This window comes from Vitis vinifera, chromosome 11 (assembly GCF_030704535.1).
Source record: "Vitis vinifera cultivar Pinot Noir 40024 chromosome 11, ASM3070453v1".
NCBI classification, from domain to species: Eukaryota; Viridiplantae; Streptophyta; class Magnoliopsida; order Vitales; family Vitaceae; genus Vitis; species Vitis vinifera.
The window spans coordinates 17,358,589-17,382,481 of NC_081815.1; the positions used below are offsets into that span (position 1 = coordinate 17,358,589).

The 23,893-nt window shown below is 31.8% G+C and overlaps 2 protein-coding genes across 2 annotated transcripts; both read right to left on the bottom strand.

Annotated features, from left to right (window-relative positions):
* Positions 1-507: 507 nt before the first annotated feature.
* LOC100853430 (protein At-4/1) lies at positions 508-10,653 on the bottom strand. Its single transcript, XM_010658596.3, has 8 exons — positions 10,441-10,653; positions 10,240-10,345; positions 2,291-2,346; positions 2,041-2,118; positions 1,660-1,733; positions 1,446-1,579; positions 1,256-1,351; positions 508-1,081 (listed from the first exon to the last, which is right to left on the bottom strand). The coding sequence occupies exons 1-8, from the start codon at positions 10,501-10,503 to the stop codon at positions 936-938; spliced, it is 753 nt and encodes a 250-aa protein (XP_010656898.1). The 5' UTR covers positions 10,504-10,653; the 3' UTR covers positions 508-935.
* A 1,502-nt stretch (positions 10,654-12,155) lies between these two features.
* On the bottom strand, positions 12,156-13,760 carry LOC100254779 (probable inactive purple acid phosphatase 28). Its single transcript, XM_002263550.5, has 3 exons — positions 13,519-13,760; positions 13,293-13,440; positions 12,156-13,203 (listed from the first exon to the last, which is right to left on the bottom strand). Exons 1-3 carry the CDS (start codon positions 13,711-13,713, stop codon positions 12,350-12,352), a joined length of 1,197 nt encoding a protein of 398 aa, XP_002263586.1. The 5' UTR covers positions 13,714-13,760; the 3' UTR covers positions 12,156-12,349.
* Positions 13,761-23,893: the final 10,133 nt, after the last annotated feature.

Sequence of the window (23,893 nt, forward strand, 5' to 3'; positions counted from 1 at the left end):
AATCGATTATGTACTCTTGTGATTGGAATCCTTTGGTTAATTAATAATTGTCAATCTAATTAAGGAATCCATAAAAATAAAAATTTGTAATCTTTGGGTCAAATAAAAAAGGACCAAATATTCAACCCCTTAGATAGTTCCATGATACAAGATCTTAAACTATCACTATTTTCCAAGATGTATAGAATTTGGCATGTTTGGTTTGAACACAGAAGCACACTTTTAGCAAAATTCAAAATGCTAAATAGGGATCAATAGACATTATGAAAGCTCTATAGAATACAAAAATGGGTTGCATCTGTTTCCATGGGATGTATAGTAATGAGTAAATCCCTTTCATCTGAAATCAAATATACTCCAGTGAAAGTTTGGTTAGCTAGATTGGAAAGATGGAATGCAGTTTTGTGATGCTTGTATCGGCTAACCATGTCCTGATAGTCATGAGACTCTAACCTTCTAAATGCTTACCAAATGATGTTTCGCATGAAATGTAATGTCATTTCCCTGTAATCTAAAAGTTGGCCATATACAAAACTTCAAATGTTTTAAGAGTAACGCTTTAAAATTATCATACAAGAGTATTATATGATTGCTATACATAACAAGACTGAGGAGATATGAGATTCCACATATTAATTCTTCACGTGGGAGAAGTAAAGGAAGGACTGCTGCATCTAATAGTAAACCTACATTTGAAAGTTGTGGTTATATGCTGGTGAAGTTGGTATCATTTTACACAGCATGCTTTTTCTAAGTTTCCCAACAGATGAATTCTAACTGATCCAGCCAACATTTAAATTCTTGGGTTAAGATTCTGGAATGTTTGGTTGTGGTCTATTGCACTTACTGCTTATACAGAATCAAGTCTGCAAGCACAATGGCAAAGTCACAAAGCAACATACCCTAGTACTCCACTCCAAGCAAAGCAAAACGCTCTAGCCCTCTTTTGCATCATGTACCTTCCTTTTTAACACCTCGTTCTCTTTCCTTAATTTCATGATCTTCTGCTTCAGTGTATCAACATGTCGATTTGAAGCCAAATCCCGTTGCTGTTCAACCAGCTTTGTTCTGCTAATCAGCACTGCAATTTTCAGAGTTTTGACATTCATTATTACATATTTTTAATTAAATAATGCATTCAGTTTAGACCCGTAAAAACAAACAAATAAATAAAATAAGGGGAAACAAAGGTTTCTATATCCAAATAAGCATCATGAGAAGGATTGAAAATGAGAAAAAGTGATTACACACTCACATTCCTTTTCCAAATTTTGGAGCTTCTTAGTCAAAACATTTCTCTCCTCCTGTTCAACCATAAGGCAATCCTTTAAATCCTGAATCTCTTGACGATCTGTCACAAAATATCAGCAAACTTATCCATATGTTCGAACAGAATAAATAGTTGTTGGTTCAAACAAGTCAACATAAGTTCTTTAGGATCTCACATTTTGACTCCACATCAAACTGAACTTGCTCCAACCTGTTCATTAGAGCTTGTATATGGGTCTTATGTGCTGCTGAGTCTTTATGGAGGTGATTTATGGTTGCTTCATTTGCAGCTATTTGAAGTAGCAAGCATCTAACAGAATCTAAATTTCAATCCTGAGAAAAACAAACAAATATAATTGAGCACCATATCTGTTCTTATAGGAAACTCACCTGATCTGATTCTCTAGATCCCCAACCTTTATTGCATGATTTTGTTGAAGCATTTCAATAGCCTTCCTATGTTCCTGCTTGCAGTTTTCAACTTCTATTTTATAACAGTATTACATGATGCGTACTTCATAATAAATGAAATCATGAACTTACAGCCTTTCGCCTCCATCACATAATATTCTCTAATCAAGAATTATGCTAGGATTGTTTTTCATTCTTTCTGTATGCATGTGTTGGCATGCATGTGGTTGTGGGTGTATGTGGATATCATAGTGCAATACAGATATTAAATAATCTATGCCCCATTCTAAGTGAAGTATTTACTTAGAAAAATACCCACACAGATTCCTTCCTTGGGAAGTACTTTAGAAAGTAACGTACATCTTCTTTACTGAGATGCTCATCATTGACTCGTTTCAGTTCCTCTTTCAAACTTTGGCATTTGGTACGACGTTCAAGCTGTTATCTCATGGAAATGATTAACATGATTGAAGAAAATCAGAATACAGCCATATATGGTTAGCCAAAAGACTATTAATTTCATTCTCTCATTATTCACTCAATTCTCATCTAAATTTCGGGATGAAACTTGAATAGAGCCCATTTTCAATAGTTCAAAAGGAATCCTCACCTGCTCAGCCAGTTTGTATAAGGATTCTGTATATAGTTTTCTAAGTCGCTCATTATCTGCATGTCACAATATACTCTATATCAATTTAGAATCAAAAGATACAAGATTAAGTAGAAAAGAATAGACTTGAAAGAAAAGAAAGAAAACAACAAAATGTCATCCAAAAGAGCACATAGAAGATTTCTGGTTTCCCAAGTCACAGTGTAAAAAGCCATCAGTTCAACTCTAAGCAACAAAAGATGCTCTGGTAAACAGAAAAACAGCATCAAATATTGTGAATGGAACTCAAGTAAATTAACAAAACAGTCGATTCTCCCAATATCATAATATTTTCTCATCTTAATGAGTTGTAAATCTCATGTTGTTCCCAACTAGACAACAACATAAAAGAACACACCCTTGTAAAGAAAGGTTGATCTATGAAATAAAAGAGAGTGATGTCTACAACCAAAAGCTCAATGCAAATCGTGGAAACTACAACTTTTTCAAAATCGTAAGTCTTCTGGAAGTTTGAAAACCCTTGATTCTTTTTTATAAGCAAATAAAAAGAATGAATTAAGAGGCACGTAACAAAAGAGGGGGTGCAACCCAAATACACACGATGTATATACGAAATGCCCAAAACACCAAAAAAACAGAGCTAAACTAACCAACTCCCAAAAATAAAGAATGCAACAAATGAGAATGCAAATGCCCACCTAACCACAAACATAAAGACTTTAGGATCAACGCTCCACAACTATGAATGTTCTTTTATTGCACTCTTTCCAAGTGATTAAAAAAAACCAGAGAAGGATCATCCTCCAAACATCCTTGTGTTTGGTTCCAACATGAGAGCCATGCTAACTAAGGACTTTCCTAATTGATAGGGGAAACACCCAAGATACACCAAAAAGTGACTAGACCAAAGATCACAACTCAGAGGTCCATTTGCAGTGAAACTCCATATCATCTTCATAGAGATAAGACCTGTTAACCAAGCTCAATCCTCACTTCATAAGTTGATCTATGGTCAAGATTTTGTCTCATGCTGCTTCCCACACCTTAGAAGGCACTCTCAAGTTCCAATCAGCTTGGCAGGAAAGGAATGGGGCTCCTTTGAGACAAGGGTCAAGTGATATGAGCTGATGGAGAATAAACCCTTTCTTTCAATCTTCCAAATCAACGTGTCCTACACATTGGTTGCCACTGATAAAAGGATTTAAAAGCTGCCGAGATTCCATGGCTGACAACTTCCTATCTGAGAAGTACCTTCTGAATCTAGGATTCCAACAATTCCCATCCCAAAAGTTTGCCAATCAAGAATCTTTCTGGACCAATTTATTGAAAAGCTCCAGAAAATGGTGCTTTAAGGGATCATCACTGCACCAAGGATTGTGCCAAATAATTGATTTTAGCAATGATATCAAGAAAGCTGTATCAGAAAAATAAAAGTAAAACTGCAAGTGCCAACCAAAATAAAACCCTACTCCTTCCCTAAGTTGTACCTTTCTTCTTCCACTGGTTATGGCCAAATTCTCACATGTATATTGAATAAAATTTCAGAAGACTTGTATTTTTCTAGTCTTCTCATGTTTCATTATTAGAGCTTGATGAGCAAAATTCTAGACACTAGTGTATCATGGGAAGACTGGTACTTCTCCTCTTTTCTCCTTGAACATTATAGCTTGATGATTACTGTTAGGAAATTAATCTAGCAAATCTTCTATATAAAGAAGATATATTCTGTATATAATAGTTTCCCCTTTGTATTCCTAGATTGTAGTTAGACTGATTGGTGATAGCTTAATTATAGGAGAGACTAATGTGTAACCGAAGTTTACTTTCTGTATAATTACATCAATTGACATCAATGAAATGTAATTCAGCCAATTCTTCTTTTCATGGTATCAGAGCAGGGACTAAAATCCTGAACTCTATTGTGGCCGCACTCTACTTTCTCGTGCAGCAATCTCTCATCCTTTGGCCACCATGGTTGATGAAAGGAATCCTACTTCTTCTGGAATATCAAAACCAGACTCATCAAAGACAGAAAAACAAGTTAATTCCTCTGTCCTTCCATCAGATGCATCAAAGTCTGATCTCTCAAATCCTTATTTCACTCATCACTCAAATCATCCAGGTTTGGTTTTGATTTCCAAACCTCTGAATGGAGATAACTACTCAGCTTGGCGCAGAGCCATGACCTTGGCTTTAAATGCCAAGAACAAATTGGGTTTTGTCAATGGCACCATCAAGGCGCCTTCGGAAGAAACTAATCCTGATGACTATGCAACTTGGTCACGTTGCAATGATATGGTGCATTCCTGGATCGTCAACACTCTCAATCCTGAAATTTCAGATTCTGTAATCTATTATGCAACCGCTCATGAGGTTTGGGAAGATCTTTGTGAGCGATTCTCTCAAAGCAATGCACCTCGCATATTTGAGATCCAGCGAGAAATTGCCTACCATCGACAAGAGCAGCTTTCTATCTCGGTTTACTACACAAAATTCAAGAGCTTGTGGGATGAACTGGCCTCGTACAATGATGCGTCAAGCGGGGCACAGCAGGATCAACAAAGATTGATGCAATTTCTAATGGGGTTGAATGAATCCTACAGTGCAATTCATGGGCAGATACTTCTCATGAATCCTCTTCCCTCTGTCCGTCAAGCATATTCCTCTGTGTGCCAAGAAGAAAAACAGAGGCTTCTTAGTGCGACACACACAGCTGCAGAGTCTAACTCCAGCGCTGCCATGGCCGTAAGGAGCAATCAAATGAAGAACAACTCTGCTGGGAACGCAAGGTCAGATCGTTCAGACCGCTTCTACAGCGGTTCACAAGATTCACGACGATTTGATCAAGACAAACGTCGTTCAGGATCTTCCAGAGGGCGACCTCAGTGCACCTATTGTGGGGAAATGGGACACTTTGTCGAGAAGTGTTATCAGCTGCACGGATATCCTCCAAGACACCCAAAGGCAAGAACAGGTTCCAATTTTAACCGCCACAAGAATACTTCTGTGGCTAATCAAGTTTCTGATGGTGCAAACAAAGATGGTGGGAAGTCGGTGTTGACTGGAATCACAGAAGCATAACTTCAACAGCTCCTGTCCCTTCTGAATGACAAAGATGGAGGTACAAGTTCTCAAGCAAATGCAGCTGTAGCAAAACCAGGTTTGTTTAAAATTTCTTCACACCACTGGATCATCGACAGCGGCGCAACAGACCATATCTCTTCATCTCCAAAGCTGTTCTTGCATAAAGATAAAAATATTTCATTGCCTCCAGTATTGTTACCTAGTGGAGAAAAGGCTAACATTGTTGCCAAGGGGTCCTTGCCGCTAAACTCTGTTTATTATCTGCGTGATGTATTATGTGTACCTACATTCAAAGTCGATTTAATGTCAGTTAGTCGTCTAACAAGAGGCCTGAATTGTTCGGTAACATTTTTCCCTCATTGGTGTGTTTTGCAGGATCTGGCTACGAGGAGGATGATTGGTTTGGGTAAGCAACGTGATGGATTGTATTACCTAGCGGCGTTAACGACAAATAAAACCGAGACCAATTCTTACTCATCACCAAATCGTCAACCAACCTGCAACCTCACCACTTCATCTACTGATCTCTGGCATAGCCGTTTAGGGCATGTTTCCCATTCTCGTCTGAGTTTCATTGCTAAGAACTTTTTAAATTTTTCAATTCAGTCTAATAATGATTGCCCTATTTGTCCTTTGGCAAAGCAACATCGTTTACCTTTTGGTACTAGTGAAATTTCATCCGAAAAACCATTTGATCTTATTCATTGTGACATTTGGGGTCGTTATAAACATTCTTCACTTTCTGGTGCACATTATTTCCTTACTATTGTTGATGATTACAAGCGCTTCACTTGGATTTTTCTGATGAAACACAAAGATGAAGCACAACCTCTTATCAAACATTTCTTTAGTTATGTTTCCACTCAATTTGCATCTCATATCAAAATTTTTCGAAGTGACAATGGTGGAGAATTCCTTTCACTCCAATCTTTTTTCAAAGATAACGGTGTTCTTTTCCAACACTCTTGTGTTTACACGCCCCAACAAAATGGGGTGGTGGAACGCAAACACCGCCACATTTTACAAGTTGCACGAGCCTTGAAATTTCAAGCTCAACTCCCTACTCAATTTTGGGGAGAATATGCACTCACCGCCGTCCATATCATCAACCGCTTACCTTCACCCGTTCTCTCCTTCAAAACACCATTCGAACGCCTTTACTTGAAACCACCTACGTACTCTTACCTCCGTGTGTTTGGTTGTCTCGCTTATGCTACCAATGTCCATGTCTCTCACAAATTCGATCACCGTGCCATCGCCTGTATCTTCATTGGTTATCCCGTTGGACAAAAAGCATACAAATTGTTCAATCTCTCCACCAGAAAAATATTCACCAGCAGGGATGTACGTTTTCACGAAAATCGCTTTCCTTATGCTTCCTTCGAGTCTGTCCTTCCTACTTCTAATTTGGGCTACTCTTCAGGCCCAATTCCTGCTCCAATTCATGACCCAACTCCCTCTCACGTCACTAATCCTTCTCGCCTTATCCTTCCTCCCACCACAGACTCTGCTCCCTCTTCTTCTTTCGCACCCAATTCAGACACACTCAATTCCGTCACACCCATCTCTTCATCCACAATTTCTGATCTCCCCTCCCTCCCTGATGAGCAGCCCACTGCGAATCCAACTCCAGCTCTCCTCAAAACATACACTCACCGCCCCAAGCATGCTCCTTCACCTCTGCTGGAAATCCCAACGCCTCCTTCCCCGTCTGTCGAGACACTCTTGCCAACTACCTCCTCCCTTCCTTCATCACCGTCCTTGCTTCTATCTTCATCCAATCTCCCGACCCATCCCCATCTCTCCTTGGCCCGCCACAACCAGCCCCAACCGAGACCCTTCGTCGCTCCAACCGCTCCCATAATCCATTGGCGAAACTACAGGATTATGTATGCTCTCACATCACGCACGCTTGCTCCGACCAATCTCCTTCCTTGTTTCCAAGTCTGACTAAAGGTACACGTTATCCTTTGGCCAATTATGTTTCATATCACCGCTACAAGCCTGCACATTGCTCTTTTATTGCCCAGATCAGTCAAGTCACAGAACCCAAAAGTTATTCTGAAGCCGCTATCCATCCTGAATGGCAAGAGGCGATGCGATCCGAATTGCAGGCTCTCCAGGCCAATGGTACTTGGACTCTCACATCTCTTCCGACAGGGAAGACGCCAATAGGTTGTCGGTGGGTCTATAAGATTAAACACCGTTCCGATGGATCAATTGAGAGATACAAAGCACGATTAGTTGCCAAGGGATTTACACAATTGGAGGGTGTCGATTATCAGGATACCTTCTCTCCCACTGCCAAAATCATCACAGTTCGTTGTCTTCTTGCCTTGGCTGCTGCTCGAAGGTGGTCACTTCACCAATTAGATGTTAATAACGCCTTCCTTCACGGCGATCTTCATGAAGAGATTTACATGTCCCCGCCGCCAGGGCTTCGGAGACAGGGGGAGGAAAACTTGGTGCGTCGATTACATAAGTCACTATATGGCTTGAAGCAAGCATCTCGACAGTGGTTCTCAAAATTCTCGAAAGCTATTCGAGCTGCAGGGTATGTTCAATCTCGAGCTGACTACTCTTTATTCACCAGAATACAAGGCAAGTCCTTCACTGCCCTCCTGATATATGTTGATGATATTTTGATTACTGGAAATGATTCTGTGAGTATTGCTGCAATTAAGAAATTCCTCCATAGTCAATTTCGTCTTAAGGATCTTGGTGATTTGAAGTATTTCCTTGGCATTGAAGTATCTTCTTCTAAGAATGGGATTTTTATTTCTCAACGTAAGGATGCTTTAGAAATCATTAAGGATGCGGGATTGTTAGGTGCGGCACCTATTGATACTCCTATGGAGCGAGGTTTGAAATTGTCTGATAAAAGTGATTTACTCAAGGATCCAAGTCATTATAGGAGGTTGGTTGGTAGATTGATATATCTTACTGTCTCAAGGCCGGATATTACATATTCTGTGCATGTATTAAGCAGGTTTATGCATCAGCCTCGTAAGCTTCATGTGGAGGCAGCACTTCGTGTTGTGCGCTATCTCAAGAACGCACCTGGGCAAGGATTGTTCTTCTCCTCAAACAGTGATTTTAGGTTGCGAGCCTATTGTGATTCAGATTGGGCAGGATGTCCAATCACTAGAAGGTCAACCACAGGTTACTGTGTCTTCCTTGGCCCCTCATTAGTCTCATGGAGATCTAAACGTCAGAAAACAGTCTCGCTTTCTTCAGCTGAAGCAGAATATCGTGCTATGACAGGTGCTTGTTGTGAGTTAACTTGGCTGAGATACCTTCTCAGAGATTTGGGAGTATTGCATCGAGAGCCTTCATTGTTATACTGCGACAACAAAGCTGCATTGCATATTGCAGCAAACCTAGTCTTTCATGAGCGGACCAAACACATTGAAATGGATTGTCATTACATCCGAGATAAGATTCAAGATGGATCCGTTGCTACAAGATTTGTGAACTCTGCACATCAATTGGCAGATGTCTTGACTAAAGCTCTGGGAAAAGAAGTTTTTACTCCTATGATTCGCAAGTTGGGAGTACAAGATATCCACTCTCCAACTTGAGGGGGAGTGTTAGGAAATTAATCTAGCAAATCTTCTATATAAAGAAGATATATTCTGTATATAATAGTTTCCTCTTTGTATTCCTAGATTGTAGTTAGACTGATTGGTGATAGCTTAATTATAGGAGAGACTAATGTGTAACCGAAGTTTACTTTCTGTATAATTACATCAATTGACATCAATGAAATGTAATTCAGCCAATTCTTCTTTTCAATTACTGCAAAAGCATCTCTATGCCATCTGGCCAGTACAAACTAAAACACTCACTAATTCATTGAATTTCCTTGTTTTAGTGGTCTGTTTGGTTCTTGAGAAAATCTAAAGTCAATCAAAACTTTGAATCCTTGATTTCATCATTCAGGACCCAATAAATTAATTTTAAAAAAAAATCCACCTCAATTTTTCATTACTTAGGACCCAAAAAAATTTCCAATAAAAATAAAGGATGAAAATCCTAACTCCATTGAGTTATCCTCAACCAACTCTAAGGTGATTTGTTCTCCCCTTTTTTTTTTATAAAAAGCATAGAATATAAGGTTTCAAAAATTTTATAATCTTTGTCCTCTATTTCTCAGCAACCAAATAGGAACATTAGAAATAGTCATAACCATAAGAATTAGTATTATGTTTCACATTTTTTTCCTCAAAGGGAAAAAGATGAATATGGAAAGAAAAAAAAAACTCTTATGAAAGAAACCAAACAGTTGTATGTGTTAGGGTCAATCCAGTAGAGGCTTTGGTTTCCCAGTTCAGAAAGATATGAAAACATAGGTTGCAAAGTTTTTTTATTCCTATTGGCTCCATTTGAATCTATAAAACAAAAGGAAAAGAGAAAACAAAACAAAACATTGAAAAACAGAAAGAAAAAATCTTCAATTCATAATTCAAGCTGAAGCTTCTTTGTCCAAATAATGCTAAATCCCATGAATTGTTTCTCCGAATAAACATAAGCATTAATCAACCACAGTGCTTAATAAAATTACGCTAATTTTATTATCTTTGTTCAGTAAAGCAATTCATGTAATTGCTGCCTGCCATTAGCATTTCTCGTCTTTGCACTGAAAAGAAAACAAGACCTCTATCCCCGTTTGGATGCCGAGAAAATGCAGAAAATAGTTAGATAAATCCATTTCAAAGCAAATTTCAACATTTTTCTTCGGTTCGAAGAATGGCGTGATGCAAATGAAAACAGAAAAAGAGACTTCCAACTTTCTCCCATTTTCTTTTCTCGGGATCCAAACAGAGCCAAAAATGCAAGTGAAAGCAGAAAAGGAGGGAATCAACCTTGCTTGAGACTGTCGCAGGTGGATTGAAGAGCTTGGCGCTTCTCGATCTCCACATTGCAGTTGGATCTGAGGAGCTGGACTTCTACGACGCCGTTTTGGAAGTCCTGAGAAACCAAAACCACAAACAGAAGGGGAAAACAAATTATGAATGAATCGAAAATGGAGAAGATTGAGAGAAGAAGAAGAAATTAAGTATAACCTTGTAGATCTGATCGAAGGTGGAGAGTAGACTCTCCATTTCTTCATCGCTGGTTGCCGCCATTTCTCCTTCCACTTTTCAAAATTCTCAAATATTTATAGTTTTTTTTTTTTTTTTCATTTGAGGTGACTTTTGCTGTATATATGATTGGAAAAGAGCGAAAAAAATTAAATTTTTTTTAAAATAAAATAAAATAAATTTATTTATTTATTTATTTTTATTCTTTCAAAAAATAATTTATCAAATGAAAACAAAATAAAATACTTTAATAAGGACATGTTGGAAATTGTTTTTTAAAACAATTTTTTGTTTTCCAAAGTAAAAACATAAAAAACACATTTGATAACTAAAAAATATTTTTAAATTTTTTTTTCACATGTTTTTAAGGATTATTTTAAGAAATAATTATACAATTAATAAACTTTCATTTTTTATTTTGGTTGCTTCTACTTTTACTTTTTCAATAAACTCTTAGAAGTTGAAATTTTTTTCTTCTCAATAAAAAGAGAGAAAATTTGGGTTGTGTTTAATTCCCAAAAAATTATACAAAAAGATAAAAATGTTAAGAAAAATTATTTTCTTATATTGATTTTAATAAATAAAATATTAAAAAATAAAATATAATTAAACTTAATTAAAATTTTATATATTTTTAAATTATTTAATCTTTACATAAAAAAGAAAAAATAAATTAAATAAATTTTAAGTAGCATATAAAAATAATATATTTATTTTATTTTATTTCTTTTATTATATCTCTACTTTCCTTTTTTCCTATTACCTCTCAAAATTTTCAAAAACCAAACATGTAACCTTATGAAAATTCTTATTAAACTTAAATAAGAGGTTTTTCTCACCAAAAATATCAAAAGGCCTTGCTTGAATTATCACGAACCATTTACATGCATCCATGTTAGGTAAGTGTGGGTCCCCTAGCAACCCCTTTCCGGCCTAGATATTGAATGAGCCAAGTGTCACCCGGGCAATGGCCACATTCATTACACGAGTGGCAAAGATATCGAACCGCTACGTCAGGAGAAATCATGAACATAAATGCATAAATATAGATGTTCGAGTTTAAACACAATTGGAGATACCATTGTTTATTATATAAAAGTTCCTATAAAAATGGGAAATGTCCTATCTTTGAGTGTGGTTTGAACTATTGATTTACATAATTGAAAGTAACTAATTAGGTTTACGACAAAACCTAGAAATCGATCATTGATCCAATTTGAGTACCTCTACAAGATAGACTTCAATAGAAAACAGAAAAGTAACAAGTGATCGAGTTTAGTAGCTCCTCATATAAAGTTATTGACTCTAGAGATATAATAATATGGAGAAGACAAAATTATTTTAAACACTTACAAAACCAAAAGCACACCTTATTTCAAAGAGAGGAGGACGAGTTATTCACAAAGGTTAGTTATTGAAATTTAAAGCATTAAACAGGCACATAAAATATTACAACACTGTCATAATAAAAAGCCTATTGTCTATCTCTTTTAGAAATTAACTTAAACTTCGAAAGGGTGTACCTGAAAAACCATCCAAGCATACCTTGTTGGTGTTTACTTAGAGGAAGTTGACTGGAAAAGACGTTGTTGTTCGTGCACCAACGGTAAGTAGGCCTACCTGTCCCAAGTGTTGAGATTTTTTTCCCCTCAAGCAATGTGAAATATTAAAATTTACAACAACTAGAACAAGATGACTTATGAGTACTTTGGCCTATAAACCATTGAATTCTTTTTGCAAGATCCATTTTCATATCCTTGGATTAAAAAAAAGTGAAAAGACATACACTGGGGTTTCTAATAATCATGAATTTATGATTACACAGTGAATATATACAGAATACAGACATTGCTGGGTTCTGGGTGAAGTACTGAGCTTCAATACCTGCAGATTACTGAGGGCGGTGGAGGTCCCATAAGACTTGCTCATCGATCTTGCTCAGCTTCTCATCGTCCAGTCGCTTCCATGTCCTGATCCTCTCCACGGCCATCCAAGCCCTTTCCCCTTTCCCAAGCTCAGCCACTATGATCCTGGCTCTCCTTGGCCACCCTGCCCTACCATACCCATGGTATCCACACCCTCCGCCATAACAAAACCATATGCCACCCAAGTTCCCACAGAAGTCATTCGTGTGATCATGGCCTACAAACACAGCCTTTACATCTCCCATGGAGACCAAGCTCTGTAAGACTCCAGAGTTAACCATCGAACACGATACAGGCTGCTGAAACTGACCCACAATCTCTTTCAAGTACAACTGCCGGACTTCCGGGACTGGGATGTGGAAGAAAGCCAGGGCCGGGGTTTCGGTTGGAGGCGAAAGAAATCCTTGAGAAAGGCCACGAAGCCAGCGAAGTTGTGATTCCTTAATCCATCCATAAGTTTGAAGTTCCCCAACGGTAGCTCTGTCTCCACTATCCAGAAAGAAGAGATTGAGGACACTGCTGTTGGCCAGATGGGAACCTGCAGCACCATTGACGCTGAGATTATAATTCCCAAACCCGTCTATATCTCCCAAAAGGCGTCCAATGGCAGGATCGGAGGGATCTTCAGGAGGATTGATTTGTGAGAGTGAATAGTCCATAAGGGAGATGAATGTCATCAATTCTTCACGAGTCATGGTGGATTTCTGGTCATGGTTTCCCAAAACTGCAGCCCAAGGAAGTCTAGACTCCATGACAGGGCTAAAAGCTTTAAACAGAGACTCAGCAGCGTCAGCAGCGCTTGTCCCAAATATGTTGTCTCCTAGTAAGAGAACGGAATACCAATTAATATTTTCGCAAAGCGAAAATTTCCGGGAAACCTTGTTCTCCCAAACCAAACAGGTCAAGTACCTGTAAAGGCAACAAAATCAGGCCTTTCCGCGTCAATCAACCGGCGGAGGAACCGAGTGGTGTTGAGATCGGAGCAGGCATCGAACTCCGACGGCAACACGTCTCTGCACCGAGTCACCGCTCCGTTTCCGAAATGCATATCGGCCACCTGCGAAGATGGGGAGTGAAAGTCAAGGAAAGTGGAGAAGAGCTAACCGCAGGAGACGGAATGGAAGGGGAGACGAACCTGGAGGATTTTGAAGGCGCCAAGGGAGGAGAAGCGGAGAGGGAGAGGAGGATTTGTCTTGAGAGTGATGGGTTGATGGCCTAAGATGAGTTGAGGGGAGATTAGGGTTTGGAGGAGATAGAGAGTTGCAGAGATGAAGGTGAAGTAGAGGAAGGTGTAGTGGATGATCCATCTTTGGTTCACAGAGGATTCCATCGCTCCCACAAAGCATGTTGCCGTTGTCTGTATTTAAAAAATTCCAAGAACGTTTCTTTCAACAATTTATAAAATATTCTTTGTTTGATCCATGCGACAATTAAATCATCGTCAAATTGGGGCTTTTTTAACTTTTACGGCCATTTTAAAAAATAATTCTTAAAAAATGGTACTTTGAAAAATAATTCTAAATCTATGGCACTTTTTGCCACTTTGAAAGGTATTTCTTAAAGAGACGCCTTCTATATTTTTCATATCAACTATAAATGTTAAAAAAATATTGAATTTACACTAAAGATGTATCTTGAACAGACACCTTCCATAATTTCATAAAATTGAATTTACATTGAAGGTGTCTCTTCAAGAGACACCTTCTACAATTTTTATATCAGTAACACACATTAAAAAAAATTTGAATTTAAGTTAAAGTGTCTCTTCAAGAGACACCTTTTATAATTCTATAAAATCAAATTTATATTAAAAGTGTCTTTTAAATAGACATTTTTTATAGTTTTCATATTAGTTTCATAATAAAAAAATTGAATTTATACTAAAGATGTCTTCTTAAGACACACTTTCTATAATTTCACAAAATTAAATTTATATTAAAGGTGTCTCTTTGAAGAGATACCTTCAACAATTCTTGAATCAATCATCCATTGAAATAATTGAATTTATACTAAAAGTGTATTTTCAAAAGACACATTTAGTATAAATTCAATTTTGTGAAATTGTATAAACTCTTTCAATGTAAATTCAATTTTTTTAATTGTGTGACTGATATGAAAATTATCAAAGATGTCTCTTATAGAGACACCTTTAGTATTAATTTGATTTTATGGTATTATGGAAATGATATTTCTTTAGTATAAATTCAATTTTTTTTAACGTGTATGACTAATAAAAAAATTATGGAAAAGCGTCTTTTGAAGAGACACTTTTAGTGTAAATTCAATTTTTTTTAACATTTATAGTTGATATGAAAAACATAGAAGGTGTCTCTTTAAGAAACACATTTCAAAGTGAAAAAAAGTGCCGTAGATTTGGAATTATTTTTCAAAATACCATATTTTAAGAATTATTTTGAAAAGTACCATTTTTTAGGAATTATTTTTTAAAATAGCCGTAAAAGTTAAAAAAGCCCCAAATTGTCGTTGTTTAAAGAAAAAAATTAGGGCTTGGCGGTTTTTAAAATTTTATCTTTAAAAATTGTTTTTCAGGATTTTTAGAATTTTTAAAAAATTAAAGTGTTTGATAAGATGTTTTAAAAAATAATTTTTTAAAATAAAAAACAAGAAGCTTGTTTGGATAAAAGAATTTATATTGTTTTTAAGAACAATATATTACTTTTATTTTATCAAAATTTTATAAAATTAATTTATAATAATATAAAATCAAATTCAAGCTAAGTCTGGTTAAAAAATAAAAATTAAATCCATAATTATATATGAGTTAAAGATAAAAAATTAGTTTTTAAGTATGAAACAATTTTTTTATTGTAGTGAAACAAAAATTCTTATAAAATAAAAATAATTTTAATATTCATTTTTAATATAAGTCAATTAAGTACTTTTATTAATTATTTTTATTTTTTGTTTGATCATGATTTCTTATGTTTTTTTAGAAACTCTTTTAAAGTTAAAGAATCAAAAAAAGCTTTTTAATGTTTTATAAAATTAAGGATATTTGGTAAGTTATCATTATAAAAGGATTTTAAAAATAAAAAATAAAAAGACTTGTTAGGGTGAATTGTTATTTTTTTTAAAACATTATTTTAATTTTGTAAAAATATTTTAAATTCAATTTATATAATATTAATTAATTAACTTGAATTGAAGTCTTATCAAAAATGAAAATAATTTTTTAATTACAAATAAATTAAAAAAAATATATATAGTTTTTAGTAAAACATAAATAGTAACATTATAATAAAATCATAAATTGTATTTTTAGTAGAAAATAAACTATTTTATTATATGTTAGAAAAATTATATTTTATTATATTAATAAATTTATGGTATTAGTGAGTTTATTATTTAAGTTTTAAATTATTTTTAAAAATTAATAGACTGGTTAACAAATTCAAAGCATTAAGTTTTGTTTAATTTGGAGTTAATTTTCTTAGGAAAAATTTTGAAAAATAATAATTCTATGTAGAAGAAAAATAATAAAGTGAATGTGTTTTTCTATTATTTTTAAAAATCAATGAAAACAACTTTTACTTATTCTCTAAAAGTTGTTTTCTATTTTACTTTGTTTTTAAAACTGAAAATAGAAAACAATAACCAAACAATGTTATGAATTTTTAAAAATTGTTTTTTGTTTTTAAAAATAGAAAACTATTTTTAAAAACTTTGTCAAATAGGCACTTAGACTACCCACCTTGGGCAAGACAAAATGGCATAGAAAAAAAAAATGTTATTTTCTTATTGGGTTTATGGTGAAAAAAAATAAGAAAAAAAATAAATATTATTTGATTTTTATATAAAAAAAATAAGTAAAATAAACTTTAAAAATTTATTAATCTTAAATCTATTTTTTATTTTTCTTGCATTTTTTTTTATTTTTCTATTTTCTCACAAAATATTTTTCTTAAATCTAGTTGTTATTGAAAATATAAAAATAAATGAATATAATAAAAATTAGTTAAAATTTTATATATTTTAAAATTATTTATCTTTTATATAAAGATAAAAATAAATGAAATGGGTTTAGAAAAAATAAAAATGTATTTTCATACACTCATATAAAAAACCAAAAAAATAAAAACTCAAGTTTATAAAATAAAAATTTCAAGCAACTATCTAAAAATAATTAGTATTTTATGTTTTTTTTTCTTTTTCTTTTTTGTGAAAGATCGACCATTTAGGTACTATCGATGATATGGATATTATCTTTAACCATGGTGATACCTTTGTCTTGTGAGTGCATAAAACTTGAATTATTTTTAGAGAGTTTCTACTTTGTTATTATTTTTACATGAGTGCGTAAAAACTCACTTTTTCCCATAATTTATTGATTTTAAATTTATTTTTTCTTATCCTTCATTTTATTGTTTCTTCTAATTTTTCTTGTATTTTCTTTTATTAACTTTTTTAAGAAATAAACATATTGAAAGGGAAAAAAATAAAGAAAAAGAAGAAAAAAAATAAAGAAAATTTTTCTTTCATTTCATTGTTTATAGCAAAAAATTGTTTTAGTTAATACTTTTCTTTTTCTTTTTTCTTTAACATATTTCAAAAATCAAAATATAGCTTTAATTTTCTTTATCAACCAATGTCGCTTAAGGCTCATCAACCAATGTCATTGAAGTGGGCATGCCCATTAATTTGTCATATATTTTAATGTAAGAAATGAAAATTAAATGGAAATAAATAACATTAAGTTACCTAGAAATTGGACTTAGGTATGAAATATAAATATGAATATGAAAAAAAAAATTATATGACTCTAGAAATAAAAATGACTTAGATCATGTGACTATATAGTAGCCTATGTGGGAGTGATTTTAAAAGGAAAATTATTAAATGAGACATTTACTTAGTGACTTCTAATTTTTTTTTTTTAATATTATATAGCATAGGATAGAATTTTTATCCTCAAGAGAAAGTTTTTTTCCTTATAGTACTATTTTGCTTCCTTGATTATATTTTATCTCACACAATGTTTTACATTTGGTATAGTTATTTCTGTGTGGAAGATACAAAATTGGGAGATACGTGTTACAATGTATTGCCTTCCATAGAATCTTTATTAGATGAGTGTACTTGAGTGTTATGTAAACTCCATTACTTTTGAGGGGGTTTATTTAACGATGTTTTGTCACAAAATTATCAAAAGGATAGATTGTTAAGACAATGAATCTACATTGTATGTTGGTAATTTTGTTTCAATTATTTTTTGACTTAGAAAACTTTTTGAACAGTGATTTACTCTCCATTAAAGATTCAAGATTATTGTTCACTCAATCAGATTCAAAATTGTTATTTGCTCAATTGAAAAGTAACATGTAAGTTTAAAAAAAGTTGAGTAAAGGCAAGTTAGTTTTTCTGATAAGGTAGGGTTGAATTGGAAGTTTTAATTGAATTAAAATGTCTTAATTAATTTGGAAAGAATTTGAAAAGAAAAATCATTTCAAATAATAAAAATAATTTGGAAAGGAATTTTAAATTAAGAATTTTAATTTTGAAAGAAATTTTAAATTAAGGATTTAAAATTAGAAATATTAAAAAAAATCAAAATTTTTTTTAATTTAAAATATGAAATATTTTTATATCCTTTTAAAACTCTTAAGCCTCTAAATTTTTTTGAGGAAAAATATGATTCCTAAATTGATTCGAATTTACTAGTTTTTTCCTATATAGATACCCTACCAAAATGTAGTTTTTTGGAGGAAACACGCCGAGAGAGACTCAACTTAACTTGCCCTACCATTCCCAATCTCTCAAGAAGAATTCAAAGTGTTGAATCTTAGTTGTTTGAAGACTTGCATCTCTTTAGTGAGATTCAAGAGTATTCACTCGCTGACGAGCAGGAGCAATTAGAAATTATTGCATTGCAGATATGGATTAAGTTGTAGGTTTTAGAGAGCAAGTCTTTAGGGTAAAGCAACCAAGTAAATCTATGTGACTTGATCTCATATGGTAAATTTAAATTTGAGGTCTTAGACATGTTGTTTTCTTTTTTTTTTCATCTCTACAGTTAGTATGAGGGTTTTCCACATAAAATTTCCAATGTCTCTTGCATGTTTATTTGTTTATTTTGAATATTTTGATTATTGTGACAGTCCTTGATATCTCGCACGTTAAAATTGGGTTAAAAATTGAACTCCCTATTTAATAAATTTTTAAACACACTCATTCTCCCTCTCTAGGTGTTACCCTACTGGACATTTTTAAATACACTCATTCACCCCTCTAGGTGTTACCATATTGGATATTAAAAATTCAACTCCCTATTTAATATATTTTTAAATACACCAATTCCCCTCTAGGTGTTACCATATTGGACATTAAAAATTCAACTCCTTATGTAATAAATTTTTAAATGCACCAATTCACCCTCTAGGTGTTACCCTCTAGGTGTTACCATATTGGACATTAATTTTTCACATTATAAAGGGTACCACACTATGATCTATGCTACAAGTTAGGTTTGAACCTTGCCTATTGTGTGGTAAAAAACTTTTAAGGTTCAATGAATACATCATATTAATTGGAAGCTCATTTTATCATCTTCTTTCTTTCAATATTATAAGAAAAAACAATCATAGTGTTATATTTGTTTTATAATTTCTCTCATTTTACCATTGTTGCAATTGTCAAACCTCACAGACCAAGACTTGTCATCTTCTCTCTTTCAACTAATACATTTTCACCATCATTTACCTTGACATATAACAACTCATCCCATAATTTAATGATTTTGTCTACCACATTTGAATTGAGCTTTTATTTTCAATCTCCACATTTGAAGTGGTTTTAGTATAAATGGGACATGAGTGCAATGGACAAAAATTTCCACAATCATAAAGTCCCCATGAAAAGAAGAATTCCACATGGTGGAATCTTTTGATTAAAATAATTCCATTGAATCTATTTGGAATATTTTTTAAAATAGTTCTCAAAACATAATTTTAAGGACTATTAAAAAAAAAATTGTACATACAATGTACAAAAAATTCTAAAGCACTCTTCATCTTTTCAAGCGTTACTTAAAACACCAAAAAAAAGTATTAGAATGAAAAATTTTAAATATGATGTTATTTAATTTAATTGAAGAATGATAAAATAAACAAAAAAGTTCATTATGAAGTAAAGAAAATAAAAAGAAAATTTTGAGAAAAGAAATTGATTAAACTCCAAAGTTGCCAATTTTAGTAATCTTTTCCTTGTTTAAATTATGAAGATTACATGGATGTCCAAAAAGTTTAATATGGGAAATATTGGTGAAATTCACAAATTTTTATACTTATTTAAAACATAGTTTCCATTTTAGAATAAAATGTTTCAATATGACTTTGTTATGATTTAATTTGGAAGATATAAAGGGCAAGACAATTGTCAAAATACTCCCACAATTATAAAAAAAACTACTTTGCAACTATAAATGAAGTGAGGCATCACCTTAAACACATCTTACAAGTATTGAGTTTCTTTCTCATAATTCAATTTCATTGGAAAATAAGGGGAAGATACAAGGACACATACTAAAGACACGTGTAATAGAAGACACAAGTCAAACTATAAGTAAATAAGAAAGGTCATGCTTAGACCACATTTGTCATACAACCATAAAAGAAAGTCATTCTTATCATGACACATTTAATGTGAAATGACCATCATCATATTTATGGTTGCTATAAATTCCCACGACATGATTCATATGGAGTTTAAATGCTATGTATTGGATGTCCCAATATGCATACATTAATTTTATAGTAGATAGTTCTCACATTAATATTATAATAGATGCCCCAAAATAGACATCTCTCAAGTTAAGTCATAATGGTCATCTTATGCATTAATAATATAAGAGACAACCTCTACATTAGTTGCTTAATAATTGACCATTTTAAATCACAAATATTAGTATAAAACAATTCAAGTGGCATGATTCCATATAATGAAAAACTATATATTAAATTCTCTAATTTTCCATGTTAACTTGATAATTATAAAGGGTTTGACTTAAACATACACACCCCTTCTCTTTCCATTTTATCCTAACATTTTGTGTTTGTAGATAGGTAAAGTAAAGGGAATTCCTATGGATAACTTTAAGGGGTATCAGAAGGCAAAACAAGTGATAAAGATATAAACTATTATTTTTATTTTTATTTTATCTTTTAGAAAATAGAAAGAGACAATTGAAACTTAAGCTTAAAAATAGAAAGAGTTAAAAAAAAAAAGTGATAAAAATATATTTTTTTCATTAATAATTATATACGTTAGTTTCATTCACCTCACCTAAGATTATACTTAGTCACCATTAGTTTGAAATTTTGTCAAATACCTCACCTATCTTTCTTCTTTGTGTTTTTCACTCACTTCACTTTTAATTAAAAAAAATGCACGTATTTAATGAAATTTCAAACTCAATGTGCTCAAGTGCATTTATCTCAAACCTTAAGGGAGGCGAGTAAAATTTACCCGTAATTACATTTATTTTAATTTATCTTTTACACAATGTTTGGTTGGTAGAGTATAAATTATGATAGAATAAGACATGAGATATCATAACCTATCTCATATTCAACTAAACATATGATAAGATATGTGATCCACCTTATTTTTTATATCCCTCTAAATGGAATATAATAATTTGAAGTTGTGATGTGAAATATACATATTTCATAGATCATAAATTCATTCTTCTCATCCATTTTATTTATTTATTTTAATTTTCTTATATTACTTATAAAATAAATAAAATTGATAATAAAAAAAATTAAAATTGTAGTTGAAAAAAGAAAAGAATTAAAAAATCTATAAATACAACATAAAATAATTTTTTAATACATATGTATTATTTAATATATAGACACATACAATATTTGTATATATTTAAAAATATAATACAATATTTTTTATTTCTACATTTTAAATCTTATATTCATGAATAGTATTAACAAATAATAAAGAATCACTTACCAAATGATAAATTGTAAAAATAAATAAATAAATAAAATAAAATAAAAACTTCTAAGTAGTACTAAATATGAGAAAGATTTCCTATGTTTTAATAAAAAAATACTAAGATTTATTAAGATATAACATAATATTTATTTTTTAATCCTTAAACAAATCAAGCATGAGCATGATATAATATATTTCATTAGATATAATATTCTAAATATTATATCCCAATAAAAATAAAATCCTAGACATATAGGATATGTATATCCAACCCAAATTATCAACCAAAAATGGCTTGAAAAATATAAAGATGAATTTAATTATAAATGGTACTAAAACATGACCTATCTACAAGTTGGGTTTGAACTTTGCCTATTGAGTGGGCCTAAAAGTTTTGAGGTTCATCATATGGAAAGTTGACTTTATACTATAAGAAAAACAACAATAAAATTATTTTTGCTTTATAAATTTTTTATTGTTGGGGAAATCGTTGATCCTCATAGACCAAGACTTGTAGTCTACAACTCATCCAATAATTTAATGATTTTATCCACCACTTCTAAATTGAACTTCTATTTTCAAGCTCACATTTGAAAGTGATTTTGGTTGGTATAGATGAGACATGGGTATTATGAACAAAAATTTCCACAAGCACAAAGTCCTCATGGGAAAAAAAAATTCCACATGATGGAACCTTTTGATAAAAGTTTTTCATCCTATCTATTTAGAATATTTTCAAAAATAGCCTTTAAAACATAATTTAAGAATTGTTAAAAACAATCATACATACAATGTAGAGTGTTACTAAGAACATTCTACCAAAAAGCATTAAGATGAAAAAATTGAAATATAATAATATTTAATTTAACTAAAGAATGATTAAAATAATAGTTCCCTTTTTAGGATATTTAAAGGGTTATAGAGTGTTTGTTTTTTTTTTTTTTTAACTTTTTATTGAAAATAATTTTCTTTTAGACTTTTAAATTGTTTCTTTTTCTATTTTTTATCACTTATAATAAATTTTTTGTTAAATAAAAATGTCAAAATATTTGACTTTTTCTACATGAAAAATGTAACATGTTGCTTTTTATTTAATTTTGAATGCTTAATAGAAATAAAATATTACAAAAACAAACAACTTAGTACTTAACACTATTACAGACTATCTAATTATAATTTCAATTTATAATTAAGTAAAAAAAAAAAAAAACACTACCTCAATTTAACTTAAGATTGAGAGTGTTTGTTTTCTTAACTTTTTTATGAAGACTTTTGGTCATTTGTTTTTCTATTTTTTCATCACTTATTATAAATTTTTTGCTAAATAAAAAAAACCAAAATATTTGGCTTTTTCTACATGAAAAGGTAACATTTTGGCTTTTATTTACTTTTGAATGCTTAATAGAAATAAAATATTATAAAAACAAACAACCGAGTACTAAACACTATTAACCATTATTTAATTTTAATTTCTATTCAGAATTAAGTAAAAAAAAAAAACACCACCTTAATTTGACTTAAAATTGAGGGTGTTTGTTTTTTTTAATTTTTTCATGAAGACTTTTGGTTATTTGTTTTTTTACTTTTTCGTAACTTATTATAAATTTTTGGTTAAATAGGAAAAGTAAAAATATTTGACTTTTTTAAAAATGAAAAGGTAATATGTTGTCTTTTCTTTACTTTTAAATATTAATAAAAATAAAATATTACAAAAACAAACAACCTAGTACTTAACACTATCAAACACTATTTAATTCTAATTTCTATTTAGAATTAAGTAAAAAAAACAAACACCACCTTAATTTAACTTTAGATTGAAGAAGTTTTTTTTTAAAGTTTTTTTTATGAAGACTTTAAGTTGTTTGTTTTTCTACTTTTTCATTACTTATTATAAATTTTTAGCTGAATAGAAAAAAGTAATATGTTGATTTTTCTTTACTTTAAAATACTTAATAGAATAAAATATTACAAAAACAAATAATTTAATACTTAACACTATTAAACACTATTTAGTTTTGAGTTCTGTTTAGAATAAAGTAATAATAATAAAAAAAAAAAAAAGGTCACCTTAGTGTCACTTACATCCCCTCAAGATTTGAGTAAATACATTTGACCCTTACTAGTTTGAACTTTAATGTCATACTACCTTTATTTAAGTGAGAAAAGAGGTGAGTGAAAATAATAAATATAATCGATAAGGTATGTATTTGATAAAATTTCAAATCAATAATATATTCAACTGAAACATCAAGGACGATGAATGGAATTAACCTAAAGTTTAAATATGACTTTGCTATCATTTAATTAAAAAATGATATAAAAATTGTTATATGTCTATCAAAACTATAATAAAACCAACTATGAAATTATTTTTGTTTTATCAATTTTTCTATTATTGGTGAAATTGTTAGTCCTTATATACCAAGACTTGTAATCTACAACTCATCCAATAATTTAATGATTTTATCAATCACTTCTAAATTGAGTTTCTATTTTCAAACTTCACATTTGAAAGTGATTTTGGTTGGTATAGATGAGACATA